Raw genomic sequence first — 23,268 nt, forward strand, 5'->3', positions numbered from 1 at the left:
GAGAGAGTTAGAAACCGCGAGCAGTCTGAGTGGGGCAAATTTCCGAGCCAGGAGAGTCTCAAAGGCCGAAGGCACAAATCTGTAGGCTCGGAGAGGACAGCTGCTCCAGACCAAAGCAGAAGTGGCCAGCCGGGAAATCCACGTGGGAGGCAGGCTGGGAGAAAACTGGGCGCCCGAAACCGGTGGAGATCCCCAGGCCTCCCAACACAGGACAGCAGTCTGTGGAAGCAAGGAGAGGCAGCGCAAAGCCACCGGCTGTGAAAACACCTACTCCTGAGGCTTGCAGCCCGAAGGAATGAAACACAGCTTCTCAAACTTCTGGGAGACATAATGTCCAGGTAAACGGCTCTAATCCCTCCCCCCCCCACCACCCAGAGAATTCCTCGGGGGAAAAGAAAAAAAGAACGCTGGAACAGAGGAGAAAGAAATGGGGCTTCAGTGGTCAAATAGTAGAAGTTCATTAGTCCCAAAGGGGCAGAGTCGGCAGGGGTCAACACCAGGAGCCCAGACATAATCTTGCTCCCCCAGGGGAAGTGCCAGACATCAGCTCAAACAACAAACAGCTGAGACCACTGCTGAAAAGCAACACTGCTGGAGAGCACCCATAGGGAGTGAGAAGTCAGGGAGCCAGACCCCTCCCCCACACCTCAGGAAACTGAAGGCTATTATTCTAGACTCACAATCCCCAGAATAAGAAAGCTGGGACAGAGAGCCCTGAGCCCCAAAGGCAGAAATTTGTTGTAAAGCCAGGAAAAGGCAAACCAACATGAAGAAGAACACAAAAAAACCAAGGACAATAGATTCTTTTTATGGAGACAGGAATGACCAAAATACCAATTTGGAAGAGGACAGGAGTGACACTATAGATCCATCTGATACCTCAAAAGACAATGTGAACTGGTCTCCAGCCCAAAAAGCATTGCTGGAAGAGCTAAAGGAGGATTTTAAAAAACAAATTAGGGAGGTAAAAGAAAACATGGAAAAAATGGAAAAGTCCCTAAAGAATAAGACTGGCGAAATGGCCACAGAGATTCAGAATCTAAATAGAGAAAACGACACCCTGAGAGGTAAAATCAACCAATTGGAAAAGGAGAATCAAAAGCAAAATGAAAACACTAACTCATTAAAAATTAGAGTTGAGCAAGTGGAAGCTAATGAATCTATGAGGCACCAAGAAGTAGTAAAGCAAAATGTTAAGAATGAAAAAATAGAAAAAAATGTGAAATGTCTGATTGGGAAAACAACCGACCTGGAAAATAGATCCAGGAGAGACAATTTAAGAGTTATTGGACTACCGGAAATCCACGATGAAAAAAGGAGCCTTGACAGTATTTTCGAAGAAATTATCAAAGACAACTGCCCAGAGGTCCTAGAACCAGAGGGCAAAACAGTCATTGAAAGAATTCACTGATCACCCCCTGAAAGAGATCCCAAACTGAAAACACCAAGAAATATTATAGCCAAATTTCAGAACTATAAACTCAAGGAGAAAATACTGCAAGCAGCCAAAAAGCAGAAATTCACATATCGTGGAACTACAGTCAGGATCACACAGGATCTCTCAGTATCCACATTAAAAGACAGGAGAAATTGGAATATGATATTCCAAAGGGCAAAGGAGCTGGGACTACAACCAAGGATCAACTACCGGGCAAAACTAAGCATAATTTTTCAGGCAAGGAGATGGACATTCAATGAAATAAGGGAATTCCAGACCTTCCTGATGAAAAGGCCAGAACTCAATGGAAAATTTGATCTCCAAATACAAAACTCAAGAGAGACATAAAAAGGTAACCAGAGGGAAAAACCCCACAAACCTTATTAATCAATAAGGGCAGGTTGTTTGCATCTTTATGTGGGATTATATCATCTTATGTATGTTTTATATATATACATATATATGTCAATCTTGAGAATGGTACAGCTATTGTGACAATTGAAAGGGATACACATAGATTGTGAATGCCTGTATAAATGAACTGATGTAAAGATAAAAAACATAAGTAAGAGATGTAAAGGGAGGGCTATGAGAGAAAAGGTAAGGAGGTAGCAGAAAAGGGTAAATTACACCAAATGAAGTGGCACAAAAACATATTATAGCAGAGGGAAAGAAGGGAGGGAGAAGAGCAGTATTTGAGCTTTACTATCATCTGATCTGGTTCAAGAAGGGAATAACATACCCTGATAAGTTTAGAAATCTAACTTGTCCTACGGGAAGTAGGAGGGGAAAGGGGAAAAAAAAGGGAGGGGGGTGGTCAGAAGGGAGGGGAGAAGTAGCAAGTGGGAAACGGTAAGATAAGGGAGGGGAATAAAGAGGGAGGGTAAACTGAGGAAGGCGGTGGTCAAAAGAAAAACTTTGTTGAGGAGGAGAAGGGGAAAGGGAGAAATAAAAGCATAAACAGGGGGAAATAGGATGGAGAAAAAGACACAGATAGAAATCATAACTCTGAACATGAATGGGATGAACACTCTCATAAAACAGAAGTGGATAGTAGAATGGATTAAAACCATAATCCTACAATATGCTGTTTACAAGAAACACATTTGAAACAGGGGGATACACGCAGGGTAAAGGTAAAAGGCTAGAGTAAAATATATTGTGCATCAGCTAAAGTAAAAAAAGCAGGTGTAGCAATCCTAATCTCAGACAAAGCAAAAGTAAAGATAGATTTAATTAAAAGAGATAAGGAAGGACATTATATCCTGCTAAAAGGCACCATAAACAATGAAGCATTATCATTGTTTAACATACATGCACCAAGTGATGAGGCATACAAATTCTTAGAGGAGAGGTTAAGGGAGTCACAGGAAGAAATAGACAGCAAAACTATAATATTGGGAGACCTCAACCTCCTCCTTTCTGAACTTGATAAATCTAACCTTAAAATAAATAAGAAAGAAGTTAAGGAAGTAAACAGAATTTTAGAAAAGGCAGGTATGATAGACCTCTGGAGAAAACTGAATGGGGATAAAAAGGAATATACTTTCTTCTCAGCGGTATATGGCACATACTCAAAAACTGACCATGTACTAGGGCATAAAAACCTCACAATCCAGTGCAGAAAGGCAGAAGTAGTTACAGCACACTTTTCAGATCATGATGCAATAAGAATTATTTGTAACAAAGAACCATGGAAAAATAAGCTAAAAATTAATTGGAAACCAAATAATCTAATTCTAAAGAATGAGTGGGCCAAAGAACAAATCAGAGAAACAATTAATAACATCATTCAAGAGAATGACAATAATGAAACAACATACCAAAACTTATGGGATGCAGCAAAAGCAGTTCTTAGGGGAAGTTTTATATTCCTAAATGCTTACATGAATAAAATATGGAAAAAGGAGATCAATGATCTGGACATACAGTTGAAAAAGCTAGAAAAAGAGCAAATTGAAAATCCCCAATTAAATACCAAATTAGAAATACTGAAAATCAAAGGAGGGATTAATAAAATTGAAACCAAGAGAACTATTGAATTAATAAATAAAACAAAGAGCTGGTTTTATGAAAAAACCAATAAAATTGATAAACCTTTGGTCAATTTGATTAAAAAAAGAAAGAATAAAATCAAATTACCAGTATCAAAAATGAAAAGGGTGAGGTCACCTCTAATGAAGAGGAAATCAAAACAATAATTAGGAATTATTTTGCCCAATTGTATGCCCATAAATTGGACAACCTTAGAGATATGGATGAATATCTACAAAAACATAAACTGCCCAGGTTAACAGAAAAGGAAGTAAAATTTCTAAATAACCCCATCTCAGAAAAAGAAATTGAGCATGCCATCAATGAACTCCCTAGGAAAAAATCTCCAGGGCTAGATGGTTTTAAATGTGAATTCTATCAAACATTTAATGAACAACTAATTCCGATACTTTGTAGACTATTTGGGAAAATAGGTAAAGAAGGAGTCCTACCAAATTCTTTTTATGACACAAATATGGTGCTAATACCCAAACCAGGTAGAGTCAAAACAGAGAAAGAAAATTATAGACCAATTTCTCTAATGAATATTGATGCAAAAATTTTAAATAAAATATTAGCAAAAAGTTTGCAGCAACTCATCACGAGAATAATACACTATGACCAGGTAGGATTTATTCCAGGAATGCAAGGCTGGTTCAATATTAGGAAAACTATCAGCATAATTGACCATATCAACAACAAAACTAGCAGAAACCATATGATCATCTCAATAGATGCAGAAAAAGCCTTTGACAAAATACAACACCCATTCCTATTAAAAATACTAGAAATCATAGGAATAAATGGAACCTTCCTTAAAATTATAAATAGCATCTACCTAAAACCACCAACAAGCATTACTTGTAATGGGGATAAGCTGGATGCATTCCCAATAAGATCAGGGGTGAAACAAGGATGTCCATTTATCACCCCTACTATTCAATTTGGTACTAGAAATGTTAGCTGTAGCAATAAGAGAAGAAAAAGAAATTGAAGAAATTAGAATAGGAAAAGAAGAAACTAAATTATCACTTTTTGCAGATGATATGACAATTTATTTAGAGAATCCTAGTGAATCAAGTAAAAAACTACCTGAAATAATAAACAACATTAGCAAAGTTGCAGGATATAAAATAAACCCACATAAATCCTCAGCATTCCTATACATGACGGACAAAGCCCAACAGCAAGAGATAGAAAGAGAAATTCCATTCAAAGTTACTGTAGACACTAGAAAATATTTCGGAGTCTATTTGCCAAGACAAACCCAGGGCCTATATGAACATAACTATGAAATACTTTTCATGCGAATAAAGTCAGATCTAAATAAATGGAAAAATATCAGTTGCTCATGGTTAGGCCAAGCTAATATAATAAAAATGACAATTTTACCTAAATTAATCTATCTATTCAGTGCCATACCAATCGAACTACCAAAAAATTATTTTACTGAGCTGGACAAAATAATAACAAAATTCATCTGGAAAAACAAGAGGTCTAGAATATCTAGCGTATTAATGAAAGAAATGCTAGAGAAGGTGGCCTAGCCATACCAGATATTAAACTGTACTATAGAGCAGCAGTCATCAAAACTACCTGCTACTGGCTAAGAAAAAGAGTGGTGGATCAGTGGAATAGTACAGGAATACAAGATGGAGAAGTCAACAACTATAGCAATCTACTCTTTGATAAACCCAAAGAGGCCAGCTTCTGGGCTAAGAATTCACTATTTCACAAAAACTGCTGGGAAAATTGAAAAATGGTAGGGCAGAAACTGGGCATAGACCAATATCTTACACCATATACCAAAATAAAGTCAAAATGGGTTCATAATTTAGGAGTAAAGGCTGATACTATAAGTAATTTGGGAGAGCAAGGAATAGTTTACTTATCAGATTTATGGAAAAGAAAAGAATTCATGACCCAACAAGAGATAGAGAGCATTACATAATGCAAAATGGATAATTTTGATTATGTTAAATTGAAAGGTTTTTGTACAAAAAAAGCCAATGCAACAAAAATTAGGAGGGAAGAAGAAAATTGGGAGAAAATCTTTACAACTAGTATCTCTGATAAAGGCCTCATTTCTAAAATATACAGGGAACTGAGCCAAATATATAGGAATACAAGCCATTCCCCAATTGAGAGATGGTCAAAGGATATGAACAGGCAGCTTTCAGAGGAAGAAATTAAGGCTATCTATAGGCGTATGAAAAAATGCTCTGGATCACTACTGATTAGAGAAATGCAAAGCAAAACAACTCTTAGATACCACATCTCTCCTGTCAGATTGGCTAAAATAACAAAACAGGAGGATGATAAATGCTGGAGAGGATGTGGGAAAATTGGAACATTGTTACATTGCTAGTGGAGTTGTGAGATGATCCAGCCATTCTGGAGAGTAATTTGGAACTATGCCCAAAGGGCCATAGGAATGTTCATACCCTTTGACCCAGCAATACCACTTCTAGGGTTGTATCCCAAAGAAATCACACAAGAGGGAAAGGGACCCATATGTACAAAAATATTTATAGTGGCTCTTTTTGTGGTAGCCAAGAATTGGAAATCAAAGGGATGCCCATCAATTGGGGAATGGCTGAACAAGTTGTGGTATATGAAGGTAATGGAATACTATTGTGCCATAAGAAATGGGGATGATATGGACTTCGTAACAACCTGGAAAAACCTACGTGACATGATGCTGAGTGAGCGGAGCAGAGCCAGGAGAACATTGTACACAACCACAGATATATGGATTCCATGAGGACCAACCCTGACAGACTTCGCTCTTCTCAGCAACACAAGGTGCAAGGACAACTCCAAGGGACAAATGATGGAGAATGCTATCTACATCCAGAGAAAGAACTCTGAAGTTTGAATGCAGATTGAGGCACACTACATGCTCGCCTTTTTTTCTTCTCTTTTGTTTTTGGGTTTTGTTTTTTGGTTCTGTTTCTTCTTTCTCATGATTCATTCCATTGGTCATAATTCTTCTCCACAACTTGACTAGTGTATAAATTAATTCAATGCGAAGTTATATATGGTAGTTATATGAGATTCCATGCCGTCTTGGGGAAGGAGGGGGAAGGGAGCGGAGAAAATCTGGAACTCAAAATTATGTAGAACCGTTTGTTGTAAACTGAAAATAAAAATAAAAAAAAGAAAAAAAATTATCAAAGAAAACTGCCCTGATATCCTAGAACCAAGGGATAAAATAGAAACTGAAAGAATCCACTGATCACCTCCTGAAAGAGATGGCAAAATGAAAACTCCCAGGAATGATACAGCTAAATTCCAGAGCTCTCTGGTCAAGGAGAAAATAATGCAAAGAGTCAGAAAGAAACAATTCAAATACCATGGACCCATAGTCAGGATAACACAAGATTTAGCAGCTTCTACATTAAAGGATAAAAAGGTTCAGAATGTGAGGACGAAGGAGCTAGGATTACAACCAAGAATCACCTATTCGGCAAAAGTGAGTATAATCCTTCAAGACAAAAAATTGGACATTCAATGATATAGAGGACTTTTAAACATCCTGATGAAAAAAACCAGAGTTGAACAGGAAATCTGACTATCAAATACAAGACTAAAAGGAAGCATTAAAAGGAAAACCATGAAAGAGAAATCATAAAGAGATTCAATAAGGTTAAACTGTTTAAATTCTTACTTGTAACTTCTAAGAATTTTTTCCTTATTAGGACAGTTAAAAGAAGTATACATAGACAGAGGGTATGAGTTGATTATGATGGGATGATTTAAAAAAATAAAATTAAATTAAAGGGTGAGAAAGAGAGATAGACTGGGAGATGGGGAAAGGGAAAGGTTGAGTGGTGTAAATTATCTCATAAAAAGTCATGAAAGGAAGAGTTTTTACAGCAGAGGGGAAAACGGTAGGTGGCAGATAATGACTGAACTTTACTCTTACTGGAATCAGCTCAAATATGGAATAATATACACATTCAATTGGATTTAGAAACCTATCTTGGCCTAGAGGGAAGTATGAGAGGAGGGGGATAAGAGAAGGTGCGGTAACAGAAGAAAGGACAGACTATGAGAGGTGGTGGTCAGAAGCAAAACAGACTTTTCAGGAGGGATAGAGTAAAACAAGAGAGAGAAGGATAAAAAGAGGAAAAATAGGATGGAAGGGAAAAGACAGTAATCATAACTGTGAATATGAATAGGATAAACTCACCTATAAAACAGAAGTAGAGAGTGAATTAAAAACCAGAATCTGACAGTATGTTGTTTACAAGAAACACATTTGAAACAGAGAGAAACACACAGAGTATATGCTGGGAAAATTAAAAAACAGTATGGCAGAAACTTGGTATAGAACAACAGCTCACATCATATACCAAGATAAAGTCAAAATGTGTATATGACTTAAACATAAAGGGTGATATCATAACCAAATTAGGGGAGCATGAAATATCTTAACTGTCAGATCTATGGATGAGGGAAGAATTTATAACCAAACAAGAGATAGAGAGCACTAGGAGATGTAAAATGGATAATTTTAACTATATTAAATTAAAAAGGCTTTGCACAAACCAATGCAGCTAAGATTAGAAGGAAAACAGAAAATTGGGGGGGGGGGTGAATTTACAGCAGATTTCTCTGATAAAAGTCTTATTTCTCAAAAGTGTAGAGAACTGAGTCAAACCTATAAGAATATTAGCTGTTCCCCAAATGATATATAATCAAATGATATGAATAGGCAGTTTTCAGCAGAAGAAATCAAAGTTGTCTGCAGTCATATAAAAATGCTCTAAATCACTTTTGGTTAGAGAAATGCAAATTAAAACAATTCTGAGGTTCAATCTCATACTTAACAGACTGGCTAATAATCTAACAGAAGAGGAAAACGACAAATATTGGAGGAGATGTGGGAAAAATTGGGACACTAATGCAGTATTGATGGAGCTGTGTACTGATCCAATCATTTTGGAGGGCAATTTGGAACTATGCCCAAAGGGTGTCCAAATTGTGCATACCCTTTGATCCAACAATACCACTACTAGGTCTATATATACCAAAAAATTTTTTGAAAAAAGGAAAAGCATCTATATGTACAAAAATATTTATAGCAGCTCTTTTTGTAGAGGCAAAGAACTAGAAATCGAGGGGATGCCTATCAATCAGGGGATGGCTGAACAAGTCACGGTATGATTGTGAGGGAATACTACTATGCTATAAGAAATGATGAGGTATAGTTTCAGAAAAACCTGGAAAGACTTATATGAAATGATTCAAAGTGAAGTAAGCAGAACCAGGAGAACATTATACATAGTAACAGCAATTCCATTTCCTTTCATCTTTTCAATGGTTTTAAAATTTTATTATGCATAAGTTTCTTATTTAGTTGGAATTAACTAGTGCAAGATATGGGCCTAAGTCTTTTTTCCACCAAATTATTCATCAACTTTCCCAAGAATATTTGTGAGAATAATTGTGAGATTAAAATGAGATGAAGTATATGAAGTACTGTGCAGTCTTTAAAGCACCATATAAATGGGATCAATCATCATTAGTTTCTGATAATTTTCTTTATTTCCTCTCCATCAGACATGCATTCTCCTTTTTAATTCAATTATTTTTGGTAATTAGCTTTTTCTCTGCTTTAAAAAAATAACTGATTGCTTAATTATTTTATTGGTATTTTCAAAATGAAGCTCTTAGTTTACTCAATAGTTTTTTTGTTTTCAATTGTGATTACTTCTTTGATTTTCAGAAGTCTGTACTTATTTGTGAATATCTAATTGTTTCTAGTTTCTTTTTAGTTGCATGCATACACTATTCACTGGTCTTCTCTTTCTTTTTGTTAATATAGGTGTCTAGGGAGAAAAATTTTCCTATAAGGGCTGCTTTTGACATGTTGCCTCACTCTTACTATTTAAACAATTATGTGTTTCTGTAATTTATTCCCTGGCATGCTAATTGTTTAGGATAATTATCTAGTATTTAAGTACGCATTGTTTGTTCATATTTACCTTATTAATGATTTTGATTGTATTACAGTCTCTTAAGGATATTTTTAAAACTAAGGGCTTTAGTATTTGTTTATTATGTTCCTTATATTCTGAAATATTTTCAATTTTTTTATTGTAATAAAAGTCAGTACTATAAGAGTGAAAAATAGCAATATAGTCTTAATTCAATAATCAAGCTCATATTGAAATGTTTAGTAAGATTCAGATTTAATTGAGGTTAGATGCTTCATTCCTTATTTAACTTCCCATTACTCTTTTTTTCTCTGTGACTTTTTTTAAAACTTTTATTTAGTATTTTATTTTTCCCCAGTTGCATGTAAAAACATTTTTTAACATTTGTTTTTAAAACTGTGAGTTCCAAATTCTTTCCCTTCCTCCCTCCCTCCCCCATTGAGAAGGCAAGTAATTTGATATAGGTTATACATGTGTAGTCAGGCAAAACAAATCAATAATAGTCATATTGTGAAAGAAAACATACAAAAAACTCTCAAGAAAAAAAAAGTTAAAAAAATGTGCTTCAATTTGTATTCAGACACCACCAGTTCTTTCTCTGGGGATGGATGATATTTTTCAACATAAGTCCTTCAGAGTTGTCTTGGATCATTGTACTGCTGAAAATAGCTAAGTTATTCACAGCTGATCATCTTACAATATTGCTGTTACTTTGTACACAGTACATTAAACTTTGCATCAGCCCATGCAAGTCTTCCAGGTTTTTCTGAGAGCATCTTGCTCATCATTTCTTATAGCACAATAACATTCCATCATAATCACTTACCACAGTTTATTTAGCTATTTCCCTAATAAATGGGCATCTCCTCAACTTGTAATTCTTTTAATATTTAAAAAAAATTTTTTTTTAGTTTACAACACTCGGGTCCACAAGTTTTTGAGTTTCAAATTTTCTCTCTGTCCCCCTCTTCTACCCTCCCCGCTAACACAGCATGTAATCCGATGTAGGTTCACATATACCTTCACATTAAACTTATTTACATAATAGTCACAACTTGTAATTCTTTAACCCAAGAAAAGAGTTGCTATAAATATTTTTATACGTATAGGTCCTTTGCCTTTTTTTTTTAATCTCTGGGATACAGACTTAGAAGTGGCATTGCTAGTTCAAAGGGCATGGTTTTATAGCCTTTTGGGCACAGTTCCAAACTATTCCACAGAATGGTTGAATCAATTTTTAACTCCACCAACAGTGCATTAAAGTCTCATTTTTCCCACATACCCTCCAATATTTGTCATTTACCTTTTTGTTTTGTTAACCAATCTTATAGGTATGAGGTAGTAGTACCTCAGAATTGTTTTAATTTGCATTTCTCAACTCAATAGTGAGTTAAGAGTATTTTTTTTATATAGCTATGGATAGCTTTGATTACTTCATCTGAAAATTTATCATATCTTTTGATCATTTGTTAATAGGGGAATGGCTTATTTTTTATAAATTTGATACAGTTCTCTATATACTTGAAAAATGAGGCTTTTATCAGAGAAACTTGCTTCAAATTTTTTTCAGTTACTACTGCTAACTGTATTTCCCTCCATCCTATCCCCCCACATTTATTCTACTCTCTCTCTCCTTTCACCCTATCCCTCAAATGTTTTGCTTCTGACTACCTCCTTCCTCAATCTTCCCTCCCTTCTATCACACTTCCCTCCTCCTCATCCACTTCCATTTCTACTTCCTTGTAGGGTAAGATAGATTTCTATAGCCAATTATGTATGTTAATCCCTCTTTGAGCCAATTCTAATGAAAGTAAGGTTCACTCATTCCCCCTCAATTACCCCCTCTTGTGAAGGCACTGTATAAGCTTTTTCTTGCCTCTTTTATGTGACAGAGTTTATCCCATTCTATCTTTTCTTTCCTCTTTCTCCCAGTACATTCTTCTCTTACCCCTTAATTTAATTTTTTAGACATTATCCCTTCATAGTCAACTCACATCTGTGCACTCTGTCTATATATACTCCTTCTAACTACCCTAATAATGAGAAAGGTCTTATGAGCTACACATATCATCTTCCCATGTTACCTTTTTATGCTTGTCTTGAGTCTCGTATTTGAATGTCAAATTTTCTATTCAGCTCTGGTCTTTTCATCAAGAATGCTTGAAACTCCTCTATCTCACTGAATGTCCATTTTTTCCCATGAAGGATTATACTCAGTTTTGCTGGGTAGGTGATTCTTGGTTGTAATCCTAGCTCCTCTGCCCTCTGGAATAGCATATTGCAAGCCCTCCAATAATTTAATGTAGGAGCTTCTAAATCTTGTGTTATCCTGACTGTGGTTTTATGATTCTTGAATTGTTCCTTTCTGGCTGCTTGCAATATTTTTCTCCTTGACCTGGGAACTCTGGAATTTGGCTATAATATTCCCGGCAGTTTTCACTTTGGGATCTCTTCCAGGAGGTGAACAGTGGATTCCTTCAATTTCTGTTTAACTCTCCGGTTCTAGAATCTCAGGGTACTTTTCCTTGATTCATATTTTTCTTGGAGGCTTTGGATGGAGGAGCTTTGACTTTGTTATCTTCTTCTGAGTGTGTGTTTTGATCTTCCTTGTCACCATAGTAACTTTCAAGAAAAGTCAGAGTTTTTTTTCCCCATTGTTTGCTCTTCCCAGCCTATTAATTGACTTTTAACTCTTGTGAAAGTAGGACTCTGCTTCCAAGGTGGAGGGAGCACCGTCTGAAGTTTCAGGGGTTTTGTGTAGCTATTTTCTGAGGTACTTCTAGGGACCTATAAGTTTTCAGTTCTTTCAAGGTGGTATGATCTAAGGAGAAGTGTTTACTATTCTCCTGGCCTGTGCTCTGGTCTGAGAGTGACCACAAGCACTCTCTTCTGCCCTGGAACTGTGAGGAGAGTCCTCCCTCCACTGTGGCCACAAGCTCTGCTACACTAGTGCTCCTCGTCTCCCTGGGACTGCCACTCAGGACTGTGACCCAGATCAGAGTATGGACAAAGCAACAGAGTCCTGCCTCAGTGCTAGCAAAAAGACCCATCTAATTTTATTCTGACCAGTTGTTTGACCCCCTTACTATCTGCGGGCTGAGAGCTCCTGGAAGCAAATGCTGCTGCTGCTGCTGATTCAGTGGCTCCCAAGGTCTGCTCCTACTTTTCTGGGGCTGGGGCTGTGCTGGTGCAGCCTGTGCACCATTCTCACTCAGGTGCGACAGACCTTTCCTGTTGAACTTCTAAGCTGTCTTTGGCATCTGTGGGCTGAGAGGTCTGGAAACTGCCACTGTTGCCCATGATTCAGTTGCCCCAAGGCCTGCTCTGGATTTATTGGGGCCCCAGTCTGCCCTGGCAGGGCCTGCATTCCTCTTTCAACTTGTTACAACAGACCTTTCCTGCTGCCCTTCCAAGTTGTCTTGGGCTGGAAATTTGTTTCACTCTGTCATTTTGTGGGTTCTGCTGCTCTAAAATCTGTTTAAAGTAATTTTTTAAAGGTATTTAGAGGGGTTTGGAGGAGAGCTCAGGTGAGTCCCTGCCTTTACTTTGCCATCTTGGTTCCACCCTCCCATTACTTTCTGTAGATCAAAATACTACCTACTCGAGATCTTGTTTCTTTAAACATTTCCTTGATCATTTTATCTGGAAAGTAATCTTTCTTTCCCTCTGAACTTATCTAGCATTTAATGCTTACCTTTCATTTGAATCTCTGTAAGCTCTTTGAGGGTAGGGATCAGCTTCTTTGCTTATATCTGTATCCCTAGTGCATAGCAAAGTACCTGGCACATAGTAAATGCTTCATACTTCGTCTATCTTATAATTTACTCTCTTAAATTATTTTAATTATTTCATAAAGCGTAATTTCTTTTCTAAAATACACAAATTATTTTAATTATTTCATAAAGCATAATTTCTTTTCTAAAATACACAATTCAGGAAAAATCCTGAATCTCTGTGCACAGTATCTATTGACAGATTTACTTATAGAGTAGAAAGTAACTTACTGGTACACAATAAGTTATTGTCCAAAACAGTAGAAAAGTTTGAATATAAAAATTTAGATAAAAATAATGTACTTTTAAATGTTCCTTCTCTCTTTTCTATTCCTTTTTCACTCCCTTCCTATGGCTTATTTTTGCCTACTTCAAAAATTTTTCATCTCGAGCAGTGAAAACTTCCTCAATTAGATACCAAAAGTCATCATTATAAGAACCATCATAAACAGCTGTGTTTTGGATGCTATTTCTAGATGACATGGGAACTTCCCCCAGGTGGGGTCAAATGTTCTATCTTCAAGTTACAACAACGATAAAAAAAAATCCTAAACATGCCACATTAAATGAGTCTAACAGCATCTCACTGAAGTAAAATGATACAAAATCAGTATTATATATAGCAGAAGCTTCCAAACTTATTTGGCCTACTGTCTCCTTAAAAAAAAATTTACTCAGCATCCCCACGGAAATCTACTTTCTTTAACCCTCTAATGGCTTTTTTTTTTGAAATCTGTATCATTTCAAAAAATTTTTTTTAAAAATGATGCCTCTTAAATTTAATAATTTATTGTAAATTATTGGTTCTTTTCCTGCATTGAAATTTTGATGAAGCAATACTGCATCATGTAACTGTATAGTATCATGTTGTAAAAAAGTCATTACATGCACATATTCCTGTTGAGTGTGCTGGACTTCCTGACAATGTGTGACATGCTCACCTGCCAACACTGACTTGTTAAAGACCTGTTGGCGGACTTGATCACTGATTGGTTATAACTTGCATTTTGTGCCTTTATTTGGAAAATAATGTAATCACTATGACTTTAACTCTGTTACACAACAGATGAAACATGTACAAATGGTTTTTCAGAATTTTCTTCTCTTGTTTCCTTATGCTTCCACTGCCCCCTTATTTTTAACCAATGCCCCACAATTGCACCTGAGGCTACTACTGCCCTTCCCCCCACCCCCGGATTTTTCCAGTGCCTGCAAAGGGGTGGTATCACTCACTTTGGGAACCTATGTGTCATTGTGGATGTCAGATAAAAATTTCAATGTCAAGCTTTTTGTTATCATTGCACATGTTTCTACTATGGGGTGGACTTGCCAGAATAGGTACTGTCATGAATGGTCATTAGAGATGTTACCTGGTAGAAGGAATAATCAAAGACTCTGTCTTGGTAATCTTCCCACTTGGTGGAAGCTTCTCAATGAACACATCCAGTGTGGAAAGCTCAGTTTCCTGGCTGTCTTCTTGCTGGTTGGCCTCTTGTGGAAGTAGATTCTGGCATAAGGAAAAATTATTCTTGAATATCACTAATTTATACGCCTTTATTCATAAAGGTATACTGGATTCTTTCTTTTCTTTATGTCTCTCTCTTTCTCTCTCTCTCTCTCTCTCTCTCTCTCTCTCTCTCTCTCTCTCTCTCTCTCTCTCACACACACACACACACACACACACACACACACCCCTACCTTTTAGTCAACCAGTCCACAACCAAATTAATACTCACTTAGAGGGGTTTACATGAATCAAAAAGTCATCCTTTTATTTATCCTTTAACTTAAAGTCTGATGCTCTATGGAATTAAGAGTTATATAAACACCTAGTTTGGTAGAATTGCCTTATCAAATACAGGACAAAGGTAGCAAAATGTTAAAAAAAATTAATTCAAAAGACAGATCAGGATACCTATCTGTGCAACAGGCACAGGACAATGTGAAAATCTGTAGAGTATCTACTAAAGTGTATGCAGATACACTGATTCCTTAAAGAAGCTTAATATTTAATACTACTTAAAGAAGTCAATGGATAGAAGCAATAATGTCATAAAAGTTTCCTCCTCTTAAAGTTTCATAAAATTCATCAGTTAGCCCTGTTTAGGTTGCTTTTTAAAGAATGTGACCAAAGTGTGATTAAAATTGCCTTTATGAAGGTAAACAGATCATTTATAGACCTAAAAAAAATCACAAGGATATTTCCAGTTCGACTTGATCTCTGGATTGTTCTACCTTCTCACTTGCAACCTTGTCTACCCTTCCCAATTCCCCTTTATGTCCTCTTCTCCCATTAGAATGAAGTTACACTGCCAGTAGGGACTATTTTCTATCTCTTTCTCTCTTTTTTCTCTCTCTCTTCTTCCTTCTTTCCTTCCCTCTCTCCAAACCAGGTGAGAAACTACTTTCATCACCTCTATTGATACAGCTTTCTTGATCCCCCCAACTAAAGTTCCCCTTCTCCAATGTTTTATGACTCTCTGATATACTTTTAATATGCTCTTTTCTCATTTTAACTTGAATTATATTTGTGTGATGTTTCTTCCCATTAAAGTATAAGCTCCTTAAGGAACGGTACTGTGTTTTTCATCTCTTTATAAGTAGTGCTAGATCTGTTATTTAATTAACATGGCAAACTCCCAGATGGGGAAATTCCCTCTACAAATGCAAGTCAGCACCTTCTTTTACAGTCTTAGAAAGTTGCTAGGAACACTGAAAGATTAAGTGATCTGCCCAGGGCCAAACAATTATGTTCCAGCAGTGGAAGTTACCAAGATCTTCTCAGCTCCAAGTCTACCAATCTATCCAATATACAACCTTCATATAAGAATTTATTCACATTCGGAATCTCAAACAAAATACAGGGTTAATAAATATTTTGTACAGAATTTCTCATCATCTTTAATCTATTCTTTCAATCTTATTTCAATTTACTACATCCCTTTTATGATCTCTATGCTAGCCATTCTGTACAACTAGGTATTCCTTGACTTCTTTTTTCTATCTAATCCAATAAATATTTATTAAGTGCCTATGTGCTAGGCACTGTGCTAAGTGTTGGGAATACAATTAGTAAAAAGAAAGACAGCCCCTGCCCTCAAGGAGCTTACAATATAAAGATGGAAGACAACACACACAAAGAGGCACCAAAGTGGGGAATGGAAAGCATTGGACATCATGGGGTACCAGCAGAAGAGCATCTTGTACAATAGAGCTGAAACCAGGAAGAGCAGCAGATGCAAAGAAGAGTGAGCTGAAAGTCCAGTTTCTGCCCTCTGTAAAGGAAGGAATTGGAAGGAGTTTGGTACTTGTATCAACAATGCTACTTGCTGCCACTGTGGAGGTGTAAGACCAATAACACCAGCACACAGGAGGGCTGCTAGCACAGGTTCTTTGATCTGCTTTTATAAGGAAAGAAATTTTAAGGGGTTTACAATCTCAGTTTAATTAAACATACATATATCATTCACTTAGTTCAGGGGAAAAAGTCAGCACCCTGAGCTTCAGAGAAAACACAAACAGAAATTACAAGCAGAAATCATATAAACAGAGAAAAATAACACAAACCAAAAGACAGCCTTCTAGCTGTCTGACCAAAGCTATATATACACAGTTACCAGAAACAGGGGCACCAACATCTGGGTTTTCAAAGCCAGGGGGCTCCTTAATGGCTACCCAGAGTCTCAATACCAACACTCTTCCAAATGAGTGCACCCCCAAAGCAAAACCTCTCCTCTCACAGTTCTGAGAGTTCTGGCTTAATGGCTACCCTCAGAGTATATATACCCCTTTTCAGGGCTGAAGGGCTTCACACCTCTCCAGGGCTTCCAACTTCCCCTGGGCTTCACACCTCTTGTGATCTAATTAGCAAAAGGGTGTGGGCCTTCCTACATACAAAGGTAAGACTCAATCAAAGGCAGCTGATTGCCTTGTTGCTGAGAAGTACTCCAAAAGAAAAAAAAAAGCAGTAAAAGCTTGCCCTTACATTACTCTACCCTTTAGTCCTCTGATCAGAGAGGAGAAGCTAAGGAAGATGGTGCCAGTTAAGGCTTGAGTTAGCAGCATGGTGATGAGACTAGAAGTGATGTGCTTATCTTGGGAGTAGCATCTTGTAGCTTGGACTTCAAACCAGTCAGAGGAGGAGCGAATGCAAAGTGACCACTTTAAAAAATAATTTAATCTTAAACTTAAATAGTAAAACCTGAATACACAATAAGAAAAGAAAAAGAAACATTATAAGCTTAAATATTGAAACAAATACAAAATAAGAGAAAAACACACTGTCAGGTGCACAGCCAGAACGTAAGAGAGGATTCAAAATATACAGCAACAAATTCCCATTTCAAGAAAGCCTATATAATAAATACTACGCATTGTGTTCAGAGCTGTCCATCATTTCTTCGCTTTCTTTTAAGTATTTTTTGCTCTCTGCTAAACAGTTTTTACTTTATCTTTTTTTGCCTTCCTCCTCCCACCCCTGCCCAAAAGGATATAATTAAATACAGAAATATTTATATATACAGATATACACACACATACATATATACATATATATACACATACATGCACATACACAAAGATACTCATATACATACATACATATACACCTATATACATACACTTACACTTCTATACCTTTTCCTTCATAAATCCAAGTCTTTCCATATTTTTTCCAAGTCCACCAACTCATCACTTCCTACACCACAGCAATATTCCAACCTTTTACTGCCTAGTTATGCTGGATAGTCCAAAACAACATTTATGAATATGGACAACACCTAGTGTGATTTCCCTATTATTCTCTTTTGACTAAATCTATTTTAGCCTTAACTTTGTCCAAGATCATGATTACCACCTGTGCGCCTTTTCCCCTAACAAATACTACTCTTGATCTTTATTTTATATGTTGTGCATGTCTCTGATTTCCTACCCCACTTGACTCCTCTACTTTTACTTCTCCTGCTACCTTGTCCTATTACTTAACCTGTCCCTTCCCCTTCCAAGGATCACTCCCTTACCCTCCCATTCCCATTAATCTAAACACCCTTGTATAGCCCCCATTACCCTATTCCCTTACCCTCTCTTCTAAAAATCTCTCCCTTTTCCTCTCCCCGCTCCCTATCGCCTTAGCATTTTATTTCTTTCTGAATTTAGAAGTTTTATGCCCTTCAAGATTGTATTATTATGTATGTATGTATGGGAGCTAATTTCCATTTCAAGAAAGTGTACATAATAAATACTATGCAAGATGGAGAGCTGTCAATTGTTTCTTTGCTTACTTGTTAGTTTTTCTCTGTTCTCTGCTTTTTACTTTGTTTTCTACTCCCCTTCCTCCTCCAGCCACAAAAGGCTACATTTAAGTGTAGATATACTGATATATAGATACAGCTATAGATACACATATACATATATACACACACATACACAGACACATATTTTCCCTAACAAATTCTACTTCTGATCCTTGTTTTTATATTTGTGCATATCTCTTATTTCCTATTCCTCCAAAGTCCTCTACTTTACTTCTACCCACAACCTTGCCTTCCTATTACTTAACCTACCCCCTCCCTCCCCAAGGATCCCTCCCTTGTCCTCCCATTCCCATAAATCTAAACACCCATCTATACTCCCTTCCTTTAACCTATTCCTTCACCCTCCCCTCTAGAGATCCCTCTCTTATCTTCTCCCCCCTCCCTATCTCCTTAGCGTTTTATTTCTTTCTGAATTTAGAAGACTTTTATACTCTTCTCCTCTTTAACCCATTCCTGATGAAAATAGGTTTACAGATTTTTTTCTTTCTACTTTCCCCTCTTGTTCTAATGCTTCAGGACAATTTTCTTTAGTTATTTTTCTTTTTTCTTTCTTTTTTTTTAACATTTTGTATAGACAATCCTATTTTTTAATTAAATTTTTTATTTTTAGTTTACAACACTCAGTTCCACAAGTTTTTGAGCTCCAAATTTTCTTCCCCTACTCCCCTCCCCCTTAAGATGGCATGGAATCTGATATATGTTCTACATATACCTTTGCATTAAACTTATTTATAAAATAGTCAAGTTGTAAAGAAGAATTATGACCAATGGAATGAATCATGAGAAAGAAGAAATGAAACCAAAATAGAAGAGGAAAAAAAAGAGAGCAAATAGTTTGCCTCAATCTGCATTTAGAATCTGTAATTCTTTCTCTGGATGTGCATAGCTCTTTCTATCATGAGTTCTTTGGAGCTATCCTTGAACCTTGCATTGCTGAGAAGAGCCAAGTCCATCAAAGTTAGTCATCATAGAAGCAATATGTTAGTTATTACTTATATTATTTTATTAAGACTCCTTTTTTCATTGTTGCTTTCAGGCAGTCCAGTTATTCTTATGTTTTCTCTTCTTGATCTACTCTCCAGAGCAGTTGTTTTTCTTATGAGATATTTCACATTCTCTGCTACTTGTTCATTCTTTATATTTCATTATTTCTTGGTCTCTTATGACTTTGCTGGCTTCTTCCCCTTGCCCAGTTCTAATTTTCAAGGAGTCATTTTCTTCCTTTTCTAATTGGTTGACTTTCTCTTCATAATCTTCTTGTTTTTTCTTGGATTGTTATTGTTTTAAAAAAGTTTTTCCTCAATCTCTCTCATTTGATTTTTAAAGTACTTTTTAAGTTCTTCTATGAATTCTTTCTGGGCAGATAACAATTTGACTTTGCTCTTTGGGGTAGGAGAGGGTTTCTTTGCTTCAGTATCCTCCTCTGAAGATGAACCCCTGTCTTCTCTATTCACATAGAAACTTTCTATGGTTGAATTCTTTCTCCTTTGCCTGCTCATTTTTTAAAATTTGTAGCAGCTTATTTTTTTTAATCACCTCTAGTCCTGGTCTCAGATCCTCCTTCAGTTCTCCCCTCTGGTCCGGAACTGGAACTGGAACCAAGACCTTCAGACTCTAGTAAGTGCCCACAGCCAGAAGTGCCACCACCCCACTGCTTCTGCACTCACTGGGTGTGCGCTCGTTACTTCTTGCCCAGGGCTGTGTGTCTCTGCAGCACAGCTGGATCTGGTGTTGTTTATCAGCAGAGGTTCCCTCAATCTTCCCAGGCTCAGATGCCCGACTCCTCTCACTGTCCCAGGGGTAAAAGTTCCTGTGGTTGGTACTGAGGTAGCCTCTCAACCCAGCTTGTTGCTGTAGTTAACCCTAGCTGGAGGTGTTCATTTTCCAGAAGGGACCAAACCTTGTCCTGGGATTTTTCTTTATATCTTCTTCTATTGTCCCAGGAAGACCCATTTCCCCCTACCCTTGTTTATTTTTACCACCCTATGTTTACCCTGAGGCACTATTTTATCACTTTTGTGGAGGAAAATCTTGAGAGCTTGGAATTTTCTGACCTACTGGGCCTTCTTCCCAGAATCCACTCTCACTTTGTTCTCTATATTTTTGTGCACACTGTATTCCAAAACTGGAATGTGTTGCTGAGGTAGGTCATAGCCAAGCCTGTATACATCACCTGGGTTTGATTAGATCCTGTGATACAGACAAGCTGTGGAGGAGATAAGACTACAAGACACCTAGGAATCAGGGGATGCCATGTACACTAGCCATGTAGGCAGCTAGAGCGTAAGTTTCTTTGTTTCATGCATATCTAAAGGCTTTGCATAGGTGACATGGTCCCAGGTATTCCTCTCAGCACAGAAAAAGCACCCATTAAGGAAGCCTAGCAGATTTTCCTGGAGGATGCTTTACCAGACTTAGAATATATATATATATATATATATATATATATATATATATATATATATATACACACACATGTGTATATATACATATATGTGTATATATATACATGTGTGTATATATATGTGCATACACACACACACACACACACACATATATATATATAAAATAAAAAAAAAGAATTTTAAAAAGTGATAGGGATACAGAGCCACGATCTAGGTGAACGTTGAAGTGGCGATTAACCTCAAGATTCTCAACTCTGTGGGAGGACACATTTGTCATCACTGGACAGTATTGTCTCTGAGGGGAAAAAAAGAGACCAAGGAATGCCTTGGTGCTTTAACTGAGCAGAGTCATCAACATCTATACTTGCCCTGTGTTTTACAACTGCATCATATATGTAAAGTAAACCTTCTTTCACAATATTTTGCTTGTGTCAGGTACCATTACTTTGATACCTAAAGTTAGAATGACATCATATTTGGCACAGCTAATAGAAGGCTAAAAATGACCTCCTCCAAGCAAAGAGAAAGAGAGAGCAAAGATCTGACCCACTGTTTATGGGATACTAGTTCACAGCCAGCCCCCGTGACTAAAGAGCAGTGGGGTGATTTTTTAGAAGAATCCCACCAATATAAGATGAAATTCTCCAGTCAGATGTCAGAGAGTGCTGAATAGGATACAGAAGAAAAAGAAAAGGAGAAGAAATGCATGCTGAGAGCAAGGAGCAACAGGAGGGAGGAAAACCTCTTAGATCTCTGAATTTACTCCTCAGCCTTAAAGGAAATTCAAACTGCTTCCCTGAGTCTTTTAGAAGTAAAACTGAGGTGCAAAGAGTGAAAGGAAGCATTCCAACTCTCATTTCACACCTTGTCAACGATGGTCTAGAAAATATATCAGCCTGAATTCTGACTGGGAAAACCAAGATACAGTGTGTCATTTTTCCAGCCCAAGGAAACTTTGAGAAATGAAAGAGAGGTCTGCAGACGCTGGGGAGGGGGTCTGGCCAGGAGCATTGGTATATTCATATGAGGAAATCCAGGAAACAGAGGGGAAAAGCATAATGGAGAATATTTGGGCTAAGGTCAAAGGAAAGAGAAATAAAAGCACTTTTGGCATTGGGAAGATACTTCAGGCCAGTGTGTCAGAAAGGGGAAACAGGCAGGGAATTTGAGAAATGGATCACAAGTCTGGCAGAGCATTCTATATGATATGAAGGACTTCAATTACCCCCCATCATCTACTGGAGATCTCCTTCTCTCTGACAAATCCAGGCTAGCTAATGTCTCCTTCAAAAAGTAGAGGAACCAATAAGGGTAAATTCTATTTTGGATATAATTTGCCTTAAAAAGGAGGAATTGTTTGATGGAGTGGAAATAATGGGAAATCTGTTGGGAAGTAACCATTCAATCTTTTGTGGGAGATGAGAGGAAATCTGGGCAAAGTCTGACTTCAACTTTAGATTTTGGTAAAGTAAATAAAAAAGAGTTCAGAAGAAGGATGGATAGGATCTAACAAGGTAAAATGCTACAGAGGAAGTCAATCCAGGATGGATGAAAGATGTTAAAGAACGAAATTCATGAAAATGGAATTTGTCTAAAGACACTGATATAGATGCACAAGAAATTCACCCAACCAATTTAGATTTTAAAAAGAAACATAAAGAAAATGGAAGGCAAGGTAAGAGAAAGTCCTGTAAAAATAGTGTCAGCAATGCTAAAGCTCAGAATAAGTAGAGTCTAGCAAAAGGAGCTAGGGACAATAAAAAGAGTGCAGTTGTTTTGTTTTTAGCTATATCGAGAGGAAAAGGGGGATTACAACTTGGAGAGGACTTTTGCTTGTAATAAGTAGATGGGGTAATGATAAGTGAAAACTGAGAGAAGCTAGAACTAGCTGCTCAACTCTGTTTTATTTTAAACAAAGAATAACCAATACTGAGGAAATATTCAAAATAAAATATCCAACGAATTCATTCCCCCCAAAAGTAAAGAGATAGTAAGAAAATACTAGCTGTCTTTAATGGATGTCACCTGGCCTTGACAGAGCATATCATCATGTAGTAAAAGAAATGGCATGTGGGACTCATAAGCATGTGGTATGTGAAAGATCACTGAAGAACTCCTGGCCAGGATGGCTGAGAGGCGGACTACCTGGCTCCCACTTATCTACTTTAGCAAACACCTGAAATTTACACCCAACCAAATAGTGATCAAGAAATCCAATGAGAACTAGAATAATTGACTCCTTTCATCCTAGAACTACACAAAAAGTCAGACAGAAATACATGGTTAATAGGAAAGGAGGCTGTTGGCAAAGCCAGTAGTAGCCCAGGCAAAAGAGCTTAGTCTCCCAGAAAAGAGGTCAGA

At 37.1% G+C, this 23,268-nt stretch overlaps 1 protein-coding gene across 1 annotated transcript in view; it reads right to left on the reverse strand.

Annotated features, from left to right (window-relative positions):
• PACS2 (phosphofurin acidic cluster sorting protein 2) overlaps window positions 1-23,268 on the reverse strand; it is a 348,311-nt gene that overhangs the window by 99,988 nt on the left and 225,055 nt on the right. Inside the window, exon 12 of the mRNA XM_036750543.1 lies at window positions 14,561-14,697. Coding sequence (XP_036606438.1) covers window positions 14,561-14,697 — 137 coding nt within the window. The remainder of the gene's footprint in view (window positions 1-14,560; window positions 14,698-23,268) is intronic.

The sequence above is a fragment of the Trichosurus vulpecula genome, chromosome 3 (assembly GCF_011100635.1).
Source record: "Trichosurus vulpecula isolate mTriVul1 chromosome 3, mTriVul1.pri, whole genome shotgun sequence".
In the NCBI taxonomy this organism is placed as follows: domain Eukaryota; kingdom Metazoa; phylum Chordata; class Mammalia; order Diprotodontia; family Phalangeridae; genus Trichosurus; species Trichosurus vulpecula.